The 15,290-nt window shown below is 38.5% G+C and overlaps 2 protein-coding genes across 2 annotated transcripts; one reads left to right on the forward strand and one right to left on the reverse strand.

Moving 5' to 3' along the window:
• Window positions 1–1,539: 1,539 nt before the first annotated feature.
• taf6 (TAF6 RNA polymerase II, TATA box binding protein (TBP)-associated factor) lies at window positions 1,540–11,339 on the reverse strand. The gene is made up of 15 exons (XM_085288777.1): window positions 11,120–11,339; window positions 9,012–9,169; window positions 8,793–8,879; window positions 8,527–8,680; window positions 8,385–8,441; window positions 8,170–8,289; window positions 7,930–8,051; window positions 5,547–5,624; window positions 5,340–5,441; window positions 5,045–5,227; window positions 3,957–4,031; window positions 3,746–3,871; window positions 3,450–3,623; window positions 2,350–2,541; window positions 1,540–2,101 (listed from the first exon to the last, which is right to left on the reverse strand). Exons 2-15 carry the CDS (start codon window positions 9,165–9,167, stop codon window positions 1,811–1,813), a joined length of 1,917 nt encoding a protein of 638 aa, XP_085144903.1. The 5' UTR covers window positions 9,168–9,169; window positions 11,120–11,339; the 3' UTR covers window positions 1,540–1,810.
• Window positions 11,340–11,397: 58 nt separating this feature from the next.
• On the forward strand, window positions 11,398–15,151 carry mrps31 (mitochondrial ribosomal protein S31). Its single transcript, XM_085288778.1, has 7 exons — window positions 11,398–11,734; window positions 12,340–12,774; window positions 13,415–13,567; window positions 13,675–13,818; window positions 13,905–13,981; window positions 14,392–14,532; window positions 14,625–15,151. Exons 1-7 carry the CDS (start codon window positions 11,631–11,633, stop codon window positions 14,858–14,860), a joined length of 1,290 nt encoding a protein of 429 aa, XP_085144904.1. The 5' UTR covers window positions 11,398–11,630; the 3' UTR covers window positions 14,861–15,151.
• Window positions 15,152–15,290: the final 139 nt, after the last annotated feature.

The following is a 15,290-nucleotide window of genomic DNA, read 5'->3' on the forward strand; positions in this document are numbered from 1 at the left end:
ATTTCATAAGTTCGTACTTATACTTTTGTTTGTTTGTTTTTAGGGTGCTTAGTCATTTTTCTTGAATATCATTTTTAAAAAGTTAAACTTGTTCTTTAGTTGACAGATATTGGATTTTTAACCTGTCAACTTATATGACACGTCAGAACACAACAGGCTTTATGGGGCCCTAAAAAAAAAAAACAAACAAAAAAAAACCCTGAAATTAAAAGTTTGTGAAAACAGCTAATGGGAGTGAGCTCCCACTATTTTTTCTATATACACTGAGCCCCCTTTAAAGGCTCAACAAAAAGGTTATGGATAACCCATGGACAATTACAACCATTCAGCCATACATGGCTTTCCAACTAAAACAACAAATGTTAATGTTCTTATTTTATTTATGGTACAGTTAAAAGCTTCAAGAAATTTAAATATTGAAATTTTTTCTCCTATTGTGATAATAGTCACCCGAAGTGACAAGTGAGCTCTGTCAAAAACATTAAAAAAAAAACAACCCCAAAAACATTAAAAAAAAGATTATGTATATGTACACGTGAATCACAACCCTCATCACACAACACAGGAGACTAGCTGTGTGAAAGTAATAGAAAGATATGAAAAGTGTCCAGTATTTAAACTACTGTATTTGCTTGTGTATGTGGTTCAGCTCTTAAATTTACTGAAAGAATTCCAATAGGTGCAGCTTTTACTTTGGGGGTGAACTGCCTCAACGTTTCATTTTCACTGTATTTGAAAACTTTAACAGCTGCAAAAGAATTGTACTTCTTTCACCGTTTTTACTTTCAAAGGTCTAATAAAAGTAAAACAACGCAGTTGTGGCCTCTATTTTTCTTTATTGACTTAAGCAAAGAAAAGCCTTTAAAATTCATATTTACCACAAAGTAACACTATATGTCATCTCTATAAATATTGCAGTATATAAAACAAAAGGCATTATTCTGCAGTTTTCACTTGCTGACAGAAATCATTCTGCATTCAGTGACCTTTCGCTCAACATTTCAAATGCAGGATTGAATCTTTTTTTAAAAACTTTTTTATGGGTACTTTGAATTCAAACTAAGTTTTGTTGAGGCTGAGTCTTTTTTTGCAGGTTATCTTATAACCTTTGGGCTTAAAGCTGCCTTTCATTACACATTAGACCCATTTACACACAACAATGTAGCAGCAAACTTGATTTATACAAATTCATACATATTTTCCTCAAATTTAATGCAAGTTTGGAGTTATATATTTAAATTTCATCTGAAAATATAAAGAGTACAAAAAAATTGGCAAGCTGTAATTAAAATAGCCAAGTTTTTATGTGACTAGAGCAGAATCCCTCTACTGTAGCATTTCTGTTGTTTGTCCTCACTGTACTGCACCTTTTTCATTTATTGCACTGACTTGGTGCCCATGTGGATTGTTTTGCAAGCTCAGATATTGGATGTTGGCAGCAATTTACAAACTCTGAGAGCCATCCATACCAAAAATGACAATACCAAAGAATCACTTAAAATGACAACAGAAATGTAAAAATCACATACAGTTGAAAGATTTAATAAAAAATCATTTATTTTAGGGTAAAAAAGAAACATGAAATCAATTTGAATATAAGCTGAAACAGTGAAGATGTCACAGATTGGTCGGTTTTCATCGGGCATCAACATATTTACCTCTGGTCACATTTTCTCTCAATCAGTCAAGAGTTCAGATATTGCCCCCTCATATCACCTCAGAGGTTGCCCCATTAAGTTCAGCCCAAACAAATCTCCTTGTGTGCTCAGGTGCTCCAACTTGATAGGAATCTCCACTACTCATACAAGTCTCAGTGTGGCGACTGTGTGCTTGCTCCAGGAGACTCGGACCGTTCCAGCTTCATCCCTCCATCTAGTGAACTTGAGGAGATTGAGGTGGGTAGCACAGAGCTCTTAGTCTCCAAAGACGACGAGGCAGACGAGGGAAGAGACACGACTATGTACTTCTGCAGAGGTCGTGAAGCTGTCAGTCCAGGGCCACTGCCAGGCTCCAGTTTTACCAAAGGCTGCAAGGTAGATGTAGCACTGGGAACAGTACTAGTTACTGGTGAAGCTGACTGTGAAGAGCTGAGAGTTATGACCTGACGATAGACAAAAAACATGCAAGCAGTTGTAGATTTTATTAGAAGTCACAATCATCAACAGCAATCTTTATTCAGTAAGTTTTGTCACTGCGTTTCCATTTTGTAACACTAAGCATTTATAAAATGTCAAATCTGGCACATTATCATGCCAATATGAAGGTCAAGTATATGAGAAAGGCTTTGTGCCTTTATGGAAAAACAGTTTATAAAGATTTCCTGTAGTGGTGGTAAAAAACTAAAATCACCTGCTGAGTTGAGGCAGCTCCTGCACTGGTTGCCATAACAATGTACTTAGTAGCTGGAGGAGATGGCTGTGATGGGGTACCAGGTCGTGGCGACATCAGTGTGAGGGAGCTTGGGACCTTAATGATGCTGGGAGTGCGAGGACCTGATGACCCACTTAGCCCGCTTTGTGAGACTGAAAGGGTGGGACGCGGCTGAAAGAAAGTGTCATTGTTCATTATTAAACGAAGGCAAACGTACTAGTTACCAATAGCACTTGTAATAATCTTAATATGCCATTTTAATTTTGAATTCTCTTATTACAGATAAGTATTTTTAAATATACATTCATTTACATTTTAACAGCCACGTAAATGGAGTGGTGAAAATCTTCATTCTATTACCTCAGACGTCTGTCAAAGCTTAAGCCTTTTTTTCCCCCAGGCATGACTTGGAAACTGCCATCATGCTTTTATAACCTCACCCTTGGTTTACTCTAACTCCCTTTTAATAAAGGTTAGCCAGGGAACTCTGGTGCAACTGGTGCAAAATGCTGCCGCACGGATTTTAACTGGTGAAAGAAAATTTGAGCATTTTACTCCAGTTCTGGCCTCCTTACACTGGCTTCCAATTGAATTTAGAATCCATTTTAAAACCCTTTTACTGTTTTTTTTTAATCCTTAAATGGTCTGGCGCCCGTATATGTGTCCGACCTGCCGAAGCCCTATGTCCCCCCTCGTTCACGCCGGTTAGCCTGAGCAGCTGTTGCTCTCAGTCTTGGCTGAAACTTAGAGGAGACTGAGCATTCTCTATTGTTGCCCCGAAGCTTTGGAATCATCTTCCTCTTCACATCAGGCAATCTTCTTCAGTGGTGGTCTTTAAATCCAGAATCAAAACTTATTTTCATTCCCTCACTTTTGAATTAGCGGGTAACTGACACTGTTATTTTGTTGTTAATTGTAAATTAAAAATAATAATAATTATTCATATAGTTTTACTTATATACTTTTAGTATTTCTGCTGTACAGCACTTTGGTCGGCCGTGTGTTGTTTTTAAATTGCTATATAAATAAATGATGGTATGGTATAGGATACTTTGGTGATAACTGGGTGTAAGTTATACCTGAGTGATTGTTAATGTCGTTCTGTTGACTTGCTGAGCTTGCAGTGCTGCTTGAGTCCTGGCCTTCATTACATGGGAGCAAAGCATGGGTCCGAGATAACCATATTCTGTGCGATACTGCTCCACGTTGTCAGGCGGAGATCGCAATTTGGCAATAACACTGGCACAATGTTTCTTTGTAAAAAGGAGAAGGGAAAACAAAACACTTTAATAACAATCTCAGGGTTTATGTAATCTGTTTGGACTGCTCTAGTTTACAAACTAATGTATGAGACTCAGAAAAGTTCATATATTACCAGTAGGAGGCTTTGAACATGTTCAGCTCCTATCTTATCGATATTAGAGATCACAGGTCCTTCCATCACTGCTTTGATCCGAGCACCTTCTATAGCAAGCCGAGGAATTATCAATGTCTTTATCACCTACAGAGGATAAAAGATAAAAACAGCAGGTTGGTTTCACTGCAACAGACAGAACAAGAAGAAGAGGAAACAAAACCCCACTCACATCTGGTCCCAGTTCTGCAAGTCCAGCGATGCAGCCGTACCGTGTCGTCCACTGCGTTTTATCATCCAGCCAACTCTGGAAGAAGAAAAAAAAGTGGATTCATGTGTTTTGCTGTGTTTTCCTACTTGGTGTTTGACTGCCTGTTCTGAATCAGTCCAAAAAAGCTACAAAGCCTCCCTGTGAATCACATGAGAATTTTCAACTGTTGTGTCCTGGACTAGAGGATACATTTGTGAGGTAAAGGTTTATTATCGAACTGTTACTACGTAAGAATGCAAAGCACAAAGAAAAGCTTCAGAGCGCTTCAGTCGCAACAGGAGATTACCAAGTTCACACCTGCTTAAACAACGCTCACAAAACAGGGCCAGTAAGATTCCATCAGACTAAAGAGCAAAAGGGTAGATACACTCTTAAACAACATTAAAATACAACTAGAATTTGTTTGTTTTTTTACAAATTGGCAATGACATATTTGGTTACTGATTATTATTATTAATAATTTTAAGACATACTTGCACAACACAGCTTGATGCATACCTGCATTTTTACACTGTCATCAATTAGATTTTGAGAAACTGTGAAGCTATTTAGTTTAACTTCTGACAGACAAATTAACACCGCCTACACTACACCATGTGCACTTCACAGTACTATTTGGGAAAATGAAAGAGAAAAAGAACAGAGATAAATGGAATGGTTGCTGAAAGAAGAGAATTATTTTGTCATTTTAAAAGTATTACAGCCAAAATTATGAAATACATCCAGAGAGCCTGTTTAATACTTGATAGAGAGTTAAACAAATTTATACTCTGCATGATTCCCTCCATCCCCCCTTTTCCACATATCCAATTTAGTCTCTTATGAAGTCTATTCCAGCCATCATAAGATACAAGTTGGTGCTCATTCTGGACAGGTTGCAAATCTCTCGTAAGGATAAGAGAGCAACAGACACCCATTCACACCTATAGCCAATTTATTACTGCCAATCACCCTAACCCTAACTGCTCTGTGCATTTCACTATATATATAAAATATCAAAACATCTTCAATATGGGAACAACATATTTATTACCAAAGAAAAACTTCACCTTGGTAAAAGTCTTGGTAATACGAGACTGAATGTTGTTGGTTGTTGTACTGAAGGTTTTACAACTTTGGGCCATAAGACGAGCAGCAAAGTCCCGTAAAGCCCAGTGGTTGTCAACATCCGGTCGCAAACACAGCTGCTTACTCACAATACAGGTTACCACAGCCGGGATGAGCTCATGGAGCTGTAGATGGAGAGAAAAAGAGAAAAAAAAAATTGAATATCACATTGAAAGTATGTTTTGGGTTACAAGCTTCATAAAATAATACAACATTGTATTTGTTTCCATCACTTACGTATTTTTCCAGATACAGGGTGGGGTTGTCCATCAGAGCTTTGACCATCCGCATCAGATAAATCAGGAGAGCCAAGTTGTTTTGCACCACGTTTACACGCACCTTTGAAGAGAGCCTAAGGTCAGCACTTTGAACACAAATATGCTCAGGGCTTTTTTGTGAGGTAAAGAAATGGTTGAGAAGACAAGATGTTGGAAATGTGCTTACGCCCTCAGAAATAAATGTGCTGAATCTTGGAAGCATCTGATAAAGTCCAGGATCGGTAGCAATACTCTGTAAGGCTTCCTGTGCGAAATATATACAAACATTTTTAAAAAGAGAAGTCAGGTGACAAACTGGCCTGAAATAACTTTTTGATAGTATGACAGAATTAGACTGCACTACTATTTTACTTTATAACAACAACAACCCGTTTTAGAATAAGTAACACAAACAACTAAATAAAAAAAAAAAAATCCCAGATGACATTTTTTTTTAATGCTTTTAGAAATCCATGACTCTGTAGGACTCAACTATCACCATGTTAGTAGTTTAATGTGGGGCCACAGTCTGTACACACACACACACACACACACACACACACACACACACACACACAAAGTGCACAGAGGCTGCGCCATTAGATTTTCTAGGCATCCAAAACAGCAGCACATGTTTCTGTGCTTACCATTAAAAGCTTCACTGGGAAAAGTTAGCTTTAGTCCTTCATCAAACCACCTGATCAACAAGCTCCAACATGAAGAAAAGAGAGCTCTGTAGTAGGGCTGGGCCATATTATACCGTTCACGGTAATACCGGTATAATGTTAGGCAACGATAGGAAAATGAAATATCGCGATAGAATGGGAGTAAAACGCGCATGCGCAGTGCCTTTGTTTTCATACGCACATGGCCGATTGTTGAGTGAAACAGATGAACCAGAATTGGTTTGTAAAAATGGTGTAACTTCCATGATGTGGAACTGGTTTGGTGTTTGTCCGTCAGATACACAACAAAGCACATTTTTTTGCAGAACATGCAAGCGGCCGTTGTTATTGTCGTATTTGTCGGACTAAGATGCTCTTAAACCTGGGAGTAATCTGGGTCCCAAACTCCGTATATTTGACTTCAGGTCAAACAACACTGCAGCATCACTGAGAGTTGAAAACTGTCTAAATTATTTCATCTTTAATAAAACGATCAGCATTGCTGCTTTACCAGGTGTAACTATGAAGTTTAACTTCCAGGCATCCATGAAAACAAAAGTTATTACATTTAACGGAGTTAGAAGTTAGCAGGAAGCTAGCGGAAGTTAGCTCGCTAGTTTCGCTAGTTACCTAAGCATGATATTGCATGTTCTGACTGAGAGATTTCTGAAAAAAATCAAACGTACAGCTCTGCTATCACTTCCAACATAAATGAAGACAGGAAACTAAACAGCAGTGACGTTTGTAGGGTTACTGAAGTTGGGCTAGCTGGTATATAATGATGTGCTACGTGATCGCTAGCGACACAGCTATGTTAGCATAACATAAACAGTGAAGCTGGAGGACGAACACTAACACTTTTCCACTTATAAAAGTTAACGTGAAGGTTCCTCATGGTTAGAGACAAATGCAATCGCATGGTAGGATGCTGTAAACGGACCAAACTTCAGTCAGGAGAACAACTGAGATAATCCATCCACAATACGAGGTTAGTCATTAATATACTGCAACAACATGGGAATAGAGCAGCTGCCAGAGAATTCAACATTAATGAATCAATGGTACAGAAGTGGAGGAAGCAAGAAGAATGAGTTTAATAAAGTTTGATTTATCTGACTGCTAATGTGCCTTATAATCCCGTGCACCTTATGGTCCGAAAAATACGTACTGCACACTGCAGTTTAATGTTGCAAAGCACCTCTTTTTAACTTCAGTGGATATTATACATGGTTATGCTCAGGATATGTCAGCCCATTTCTACTGGAAATGCCTTTGGGTTAAACTTTCAGCAAGGAATTTGCATTTGCACTGATACATTTTTATAAAGCTTTAATGTACATAAAAACCAGCTTCTTGTTTACGTGAAAATAAATGGAAGGTTGTCTTTTTGCGCTAGTAATGTTGTGGAGTTGTATTTTGTCTCGCATCAATTATATCGTCAGTTATATCGTTATCGCAAATTTTCAAATATATATCGTGATAAATATTTTTGGCCATATCGCCCTGCTCTACTCTGTAGCTGCTCCATCCACCGCTGTCAGTTTTGGACAGCGAATTGTAAATAAACTCGAATGTGTGCAGATGACCTGTTAACTTAGTCTGGCATGAAGAATTAGGCAGTTTGCTGAAAGCTGACAGCAGAGAATGTGGATATGTTCGCTTTTCTTCTTTGCAATCGCAAGATACTCATTTAAACTCACTTAAACTCAGACAGAACTCTTTTTTTTGGCCTTCCAAGAAAAAACAGTGAAGGGCATTTTGTTTTATGCACAAGTTTAAGTTATATTATATTTTTATATATATATTTATTGTATAATACATTTGTAGTTTTCATTAATAAAACAAAACCATTACTAAAATGTTCAATAATACAAAATACTAATATAAAGTAGAGGCAGAACTTACAGCTCTCTTAGCTTCACAGGATCCAACACATGCTTCTGTGATTTCCTTGTAGTAGAGCTGCTGTTCAACAGAAAGCTCATGAGTGCTGCGTGGTTTCAACCTTATTAGACCCTTTTCCTTTCCTGAACAAGACGGATACAGATAAACATTATCAACAAGCATTGTGAAGGCAAAACTGAAATGAACTAAAGCAGGGAAATGTAAGAGAAAAAAAAGTTAAATAGAAAACAAGACACTGACCTTTACCGTCAGGAGTTGTTGTGCCCTGACCCTTGCCTTGAATCGTACCTTCCTCCTCCTGACCAGGTTTGACTACTTTGAGAGGCTCTGTAGATTCAACTTTCTGTTGCTCTTTTGTTGCTAAAGAGGAAACAAAATATATCTAATGTGTCTACGTTTCTTCTCCAGATATTTAACTTTGTACTTTAATAGAAAAAAATCTGGTCAGAGCTAACCTGGTGGTGGATTTTCTGGAATAGCTGGTTGCATCCCCTCAATACTTAACCAGTGAGCTGGTGATGAACAAACAAGCACAGAGTACAAGTTAAATATACTACTGGACAAAAATATACAAAAAAAAATTGACTCTCTGAATACCTTTAAGAGACACATCTAGTGGGACTCTGGGAAGAGGCGTGTTTATAATGTCACTGAGGTCAACTTCCTTTTCCTCGTAGAAATGAAGCTCTCTTCCACCGCCACTCGCAAAACGAAAAGGGATAAACTCTTGCGACTGGAAGCCATACAGGGGCTGTACCGAAAGGAATTAATTGAGACTTGCTTGCCTTCCAACTGCATCCATCAAATCACTTAATAAGTCAGCAAAAAGTACTTAATTTAAAAACACACAAGTTCTCACTTACTTCCACATTTTTTAATTTGAGAGCATTGTCTATATCGCTGGTGGTTAATTTACGTCTCTTCCCATGGTGCATAAATTTCAAAGCATCCTATGTAAAAGGAGAAAAAAAACCACCAAAGAGGATTTAAATATAAATCTGGATTTTCCAGTAACTGTTTTTTGAGCATTTTTCTTCCACATAAATAAAAGGCAATATTTTCTCTGATAATTCATACTTTACCTGTGCAATTTCTTTTATTCTGTAGCTGACCTCTTCACTTAGAGCTACACAGCTGTCCTCCTGTAACTGCCCCACTCCCACAGACTCTGCCATGGCCTTCATTGACTCTGTAGGCAGGACGACCGAACAGTGCTTCTGCCGACGTTCTTCCGCCATGGCTGACATAAGAAAGCACACAGGTCTGTAAATATAACCTCTCGTAGACACACACACAAAGTCAAGATCACACTTAGAACTAAAACACAAAATTCTAATAGTTCATAGCCAATTGTAGATACTCAAATGGACTTAAAGTAACAATCACAGTGTGATACTATGTTGTTGACAGAGTTCTGATTATAAATAGCTTATAATCAAGTCTTAAAAGCTTCCTTTGAAGGCAAGTGGACTTGTTCTTGTAGGGTCTTGGGAGACATTTCAGCTCTCATTGAAAAGGCTTCTTCAGTTCTAAAGGCTGATGAGGATTCCCAGGTATTTAACTTCTAATGTGTTGCCACCTTGAAGGTGGTCCTGAATGTCACTGACCCACTCTGTCTTCGTGTCATCAGGGTCACAAGTTTCAGGGTGTGACACACTAAGGTCACATGCCATGCTGTGAATTCTCTGTAACATGTCAGCTAAGCCTGCCCATCATGTGAGCCATTAAGATGACATGGGTCAAGGTGTGAGTGCGAATTGATCTCAAGAATGCATTATAGCTGACTGTTATATAGTCCACCACCTCAGTTGCTATAGGTGCACATAGGAAGCATCCTTTACTCATATTTCAAACTTTGTGGCTTCTCTATCCAAAATGTGAACATTAGTATCTTCAAAAGAGTGTACTTTTTCCTTTAAGTGCAGGTGTACAGCTGAGTCTTGTTCTGATAACCCAGCTCCCTTACATTGGTTTTATGTGTGATTACTGTGGCTATTGTTGGGCCTGAAGTATATTGGGAATGTTAGAGGTGCTTAGTGAATATTCCTCAGAATACCTGCACAGATCTAAGTACAATGTTCTTTCCTCTTTGTTTACATACCCACCAAACCAGGACATTTAGGCTAAATTCACTTACTATAGATATTTCCTTTTGTAGATCATTTTTGTAGTGCTTTTAGTTTCCGAGACTCAATGCAATAACTACACAGATTGTCCCATTGCGTTTCACCATAAAAAAACCCTCACAGCTACACATCTCCAAGGAGACCCTCATCCAAAACCCTTTTCATTAATGATGGGCAGTCCCTACGACAAAACCATTAAGGTGGATAATCACACAAAAGGAACCCCTTCAAGACACTGCATACAATAACGGCTTATTATATAGTAGAGATGTGCAACAATGACCCAAACACTGATCTAAAATCTCGTCTGGTGATTGGCAGGGGTTATAAGAGAATCTCAAATACATGAAAAACTATTTGGAGGTTTGCTGAAACAACAGTAACTTTCTGGTCAGCAACAAATGTTAAAGCACAACAAAACTTATTCATAATAGATCCTGTGGTAGCAACAGCATATTTGCTGTCAGACACATTCTCTAAGTTTCGCATGTATTTGTTAACGTAAATGCAACGATAACAGACCGAACAAAACCTCAACAGGAGAGAAGTCGTGTTTTAAAACTACACCAATTACGTCTTTGGAGCTTGTTCTTAAGATGATATACAACGTTATCATGAAAACAAGTCCACGGTATTTCACAGGACTGGAGGTATTGCAAAGCTAGCGCGTTGTAATTACACCCATCAAATAAAATCTAAAATCTTAAAAAAAAAGACTGTGAAACTTAATGTGGAGGCGAAGACTACACATTTAATATAATGTTAAGTGATTTAAAGATTGTCCAAGTTCCTCTTTTCCAAATACTTTGTAGGTAAACAAACACACTGAGCTCCAAGGAGCGGGTTTGTTCACACTGACGGAACAACAGCGAACTACAACATGTAACACACAAGCCACACTTTATATATATTCACTGGAACCTAAGATCAGTGAAAAATAAAGAAATTATGGTAACTTTACGCTTCTGAATAAATATATACTTATTTCACACTAACTTGCGGTAAGCTAATTTTTAAGCATGTTAGCTTGCATGCTAATAACTTAGCTTCCGTTGACGTTTTACCTGTGTGAAGTTGCTTTCTCCTCTCTGAATATAAGCAGGAACTTATGCGAATAAAAACAATCAATGTTTACAAAAATGCTGATTTTGCGAAGCTATTTCTTCTCTCTGAATATCCATCTCTTGATGCAAATAAGAAACTAATTCGCGGACTGCAGCTGAGACCTCAGTTCGTGAATGAGCGGTTGTGTTTCGTCGCCATTTTGACTCACGTTCCGGTTGCGGTCTCGCGAGACTATACTACTGACAGTAACCGCCTAAAGTTTATTTAAAAATCAAATCAACTAAAATGTTAAAGAAATTAATTAAATTTACTTTAATATTGAGATTGCCAATGTTACAAATAAATCCAGACTAAATTAAAACTCGGCACTCTTACGTTGAAGAGCAAACATCGAGTCTTTGCACATCCTGGAACGGAACTGTCATTCTCTTAAAGTTTACAGGGGTGACCTTATGTGGTAACAACGGAGGTAAACGACAGGAGCGTGGAAGGACATCACAACAAGCCACAATGTACAGAATTATATTTCGGACTTTGTTGGCGCCTCGAAGTTCTTCAGTCAATGTCTACGACTCGTGTGTTTTAGCAGCTAAATGTGACAAGACGGTTTTCAGGTGAGGTAACCATGTGACTGTTAGCTGTGATTGAACGGGCCACACTGTGAAACAGAGTAACTAATGACCGTGAGACTCAGCTGCCGAGCTTCTTAATGTCAAAGAACAGGTTGCCAAAGTACAAACGAAATATGCTGAGTTTTGCTTGTTTCGTTAAACAAGAGTAGCATGTGGCTAGCAACTAGCTTATTCTAGCCTAAAGAGGGGGATGGACGTCTTGACTGACAGCTCTTCAGGCGGTTGTTTCCATGGTAATGTGTATGTGAAGTTAATCGCACGGACCTGAAAAAAAAAGTTTGATTCACGTATAGATGCACAGACTAATATGTATATTATATAAGATATATGCAAAGCATCACAAGTTGTCATGTTGTCTTTAAGCGGTATGCTTGTAAATGGTGTAGATTAAAACTGCATGGAATTGCATACAAATCTATAATGTATAATAATGTTATTTTTTCCAGACACTGTTGCCCCCTCCTTTGCATTTATTACGTTCAATATTGATGATATTGTGTTAATGTAATAATTATCAAAAGTCTGAATCGTGACCTTTTCAGATTTGGCTCCTTCTGATGCACAAATCTGTTTATCTCTCGACACAGGGTTACAAATAAATGTGGGGTAAAAACCTTCAGCACAAGTTCAAGCTCGCTCTGTGAAAAGAAGAATGACCAATACCAGAAAACACAGGCAGTTAAAGAGGGTGACCAAGCGGAGGTGGTCGAATTGAAGGAGGAGCCAGCGGTGTTAAAGGCAGATGATGGAGACGCCACACAGCAGCAGACAGATGTTAAAACTGAACAGGTTGCATCAAAGCAGCCAGCGAAAACGAAGAATGATGCAGCTAAGAGTGGGAAGGAGAGTCTCCTGAATCTTCTTGGAGCCATGAAAGTAGAAGTCACCAACAAAAGGAAGCTCAAAAACCTGAAGGCAAAGCAAAGTTATGAGTCTGTTACACAATATAAGCCGAAGGCGGCACCTATGGAGAGCACCATCAGTATGTATCAGAAGGCTACAGGGGATGATTCATCACAGAGGTGAGAGAAGTTGGAGAAGGGTTGTATTGCCTTATTGAAGTTTTTTGTGTTATTCACACCATTGGCCAATAAAGTTGTAAGATGACAACAGCAGTCACTCCACATGATTCTCTTTCAAGTTTATTTCATCTATAGTTACTTACATCACATGGAAAGTACTGGGCTACCTAGATGTTAGACCTACACAAGCTGCTCAACTATGGAAACCTATGCCATCCAGCACCCAGCACACAGTTTTTGTGCTGATTGTAATGGTTTAGTCTGTGCTATGCACTGTGCGCCTCAGTACTTGGTGACTCAGCTCATGGCTAAGTTGCTGTAGTTCCAAAATGTTTCTCCCTTGCAACAATACCACATACAGCTGAGTGTGGAATCTCTAGAAGGGAAGAAACTCCACTAATGTGACTTGTTGCATATTATTACAGCTACTTGATTTCAATGAACTCCTTAGAATGACTCATTCATTCACAAATGTTTGTAAAGGTATACTGCATGGATCAGTGGTTGATTGGAGATGAAAACACCTGAATTCAGAGTAGCCCAATACTTATGTCCATACAATTAAAAACCAAACCTTAGGAGCTATACTTTTGTCACATTTCATTCACTCATTTTGTGCCCCCCTGGGTTGTGTTTTTAGTGAGACTTTGGATCCTGATCTGGTTGCTGCAGCATCTTCTGCTGCCTCCACTCTGCCTAACCACAGCCAGGCTGAATCTGAGCTGCTCAGGCAGCTGAGGCAGCACGAGACAATCGCTGAGGCTCAGAAGAAAGGCGACATTAACAACCTCGGGTATGTCCCCAATAACTGTAGTTAATGAGATTGTTACTCTCCCCCCCCCCGTTTTTCTTTTCTGAAAAGCTTATTTAACAAAAAATAATCAAACAATATTTTCTCAGAGTGATTATCGCTGAAATGAAAGTAGGCAAGAATCCTAACCGGCAGAATGCCTGGCCAGCCGATCAGATCCGGTTTGATGACGACGGGCGAGGATATACACATTACAGAGGAATCACTTCCGAGCTGTCCAGTGTTCGGAAACGGTAATATTTTTATCAGCTAATTTTGTTGTGTTTTTTTTGTTGTTGTTTTTAATGGATCTTGTGTCTAATGTCTTTCTTTTTTTAAGGAGGAACTTGTTGCTAGGGAAAAGACTTAACATCTTCACCTCCTCTGCTGATGAAGATGGAATTGAACCAGCAGCAGGTATTGATGGATTTAGATTTTCTTTTCTTTCTTTTTTTTCAATTTGAAGCTTACTGTTCATTTCATATGTTTGCTCACAGAGGCCACTTTTTGGTGTTACTTGTCTCATTGTTAACGCCTAAAAATAAACATTTTTAAAGTTTGTCTTCAAAATGTATGCACCACACCAGAAGATCACTGACTTAACAGTGGTCTTCCTCATGAAGACTTCTAGTAAGCAAGTCATGAGTGACAGTTGATTTTTCAAGCTTAAACTGATGAAACATGACACAGTATCAAACATGTTAAGCATGGTGCTTTAATAATGCTTGTCAAGACTGTGATGCTTTTAATGCCTGTCACTCCGTAAACATATTTCATGTCACATTGCAAAATCTTTTGCTTTTAACGTCATTGTATCATATTTTCAGCTAAGCCGACTCTGTGGGACATGGACTTTGCAAATCAGTTGTCTCTATCGACCAATCAGATGCTTCGAAATGGGTTTGAGGAAATGATCCAGTGGACCAAAGAAGGGAAACTATGGCAGTACCCAGTAAACAATGAAGCTGGTGAGTAACGAAGGTTGACTTCATTATTTTTAAAAGAGGGGAAAATACATTTTTCTGAGAGAGAAACTGACTGTTCATTCTTGCTGTGTTAGGCCTCGAAGAGGAAGCCAAGGTCCCATTCCATGAGCACATCTTCTTAGAGAAGCACTTGGAGGAGGGCTTCCCTCGTGAGGGGCCAGTGCGTCACTTCATGGAGCTAGTAGTGACCGGCCTGTCCAGAAACCCCTATCTGACTGTGCAGCAGAAGAAGGAGCATATATCCTGGTTCAGGGACTACTTCCATCAAAAAGAGGAAGTGCTTAAGGAGGCTGATGTTTACCTTGAATAAACTTAACACGGTTTAATATGTCTGCATTTGCTCTTTGTGGTCACATAAAACCAACACTTTAAAGCGAGACTTTGCCACCGTGATCATTACTCATACAGTTTATGCGGCAGTCAAAACCTTCCTGGTTTCTTGACTCTTGTAGGAGAGAACTTAGTGGAGATATTGGATGTCATGCTATTGAGAAAAATGCCCTGAAAGGAAGTGAAATGTTGCTGCACACATAGTCAATGCAATATTTTTGTGATTCACAAGTGGTATTAAGTGATGTAAATAAAATGGTTGTGTTGATTTATTCTTGTTACACTGAAATATTGTTATAAAAGGTCATTAGAGTAACTTACTTTAAAAACAAGTAACACTTTAGCTGAATGGATTGTTAATGACCTTTGTGTGACAAAGAAAATGTGCAGATGAAAATATTTTTGTATTC

The sequence above is a fragment of the Mchenga conophoros genome, linkage group LG10, assembly GCF_057382185.1.
Source record: "Mchenga conophoros isolate Kocher_MC1m ecotype Shallow Benthic linkage group LG10, M_conophoros_male_GT1.1, whole genome shotgun sequence".
NCBI classification, from domain to species: domain Eukaryota; kingdom Metazoa; phylum Chordata; class Actinopteri; order Cichliformes; family Cichlidae; genus Mchenga; species Mchenga conophoros.

Excerpts from the sequence above, each read along its gene's own strand:
- taf6 (XM_085288777.1), bottom strand. The coding sequence starts at position 9,167 with ATGGCGGAAGAACGTCGGCAGAAGCACTGTTCGGTCGTCCTGCCTACA. Across the intron at positions 3,624-3,745 it reads ATGTTCAAAGCCTCCTACTG|AAACATTGTGCCAGTGTTAT; the intron begins GTAATATATGAA and ends CTTTTTACAAAG. Across the intron at positions 2,102-2,349 it reads GAGCTGCCTCAACTCAGCAG|GTCATAACTCTCAGCTCTTC; the intron begins GTGATTTTAGTT and ends GTCTATCGTCAG.
- mrps31 (XM_085288778.1), top strand. The coding sequence starts at position 11,631 with ATGTACAGAATTATATTTCGGACTTTGTTGGCGCCTCGAAGTTCTTCA. Across the intron at positions 13,568-13,674 it reads GGCGACATTAACAACCTCGG|AGTGATTATCGCTGAAATGA; the intron begins GTATGTCCCCAA and ends ATATTTTCTCAG. Across the intron at positions 13,982-14,391 it reads TGGAATTGAACCAGCAGCAG|CTAAGCCGACTCTGTGGGAC; the intron begins GTATTGATGGAT and ends TCATATTTTCAG.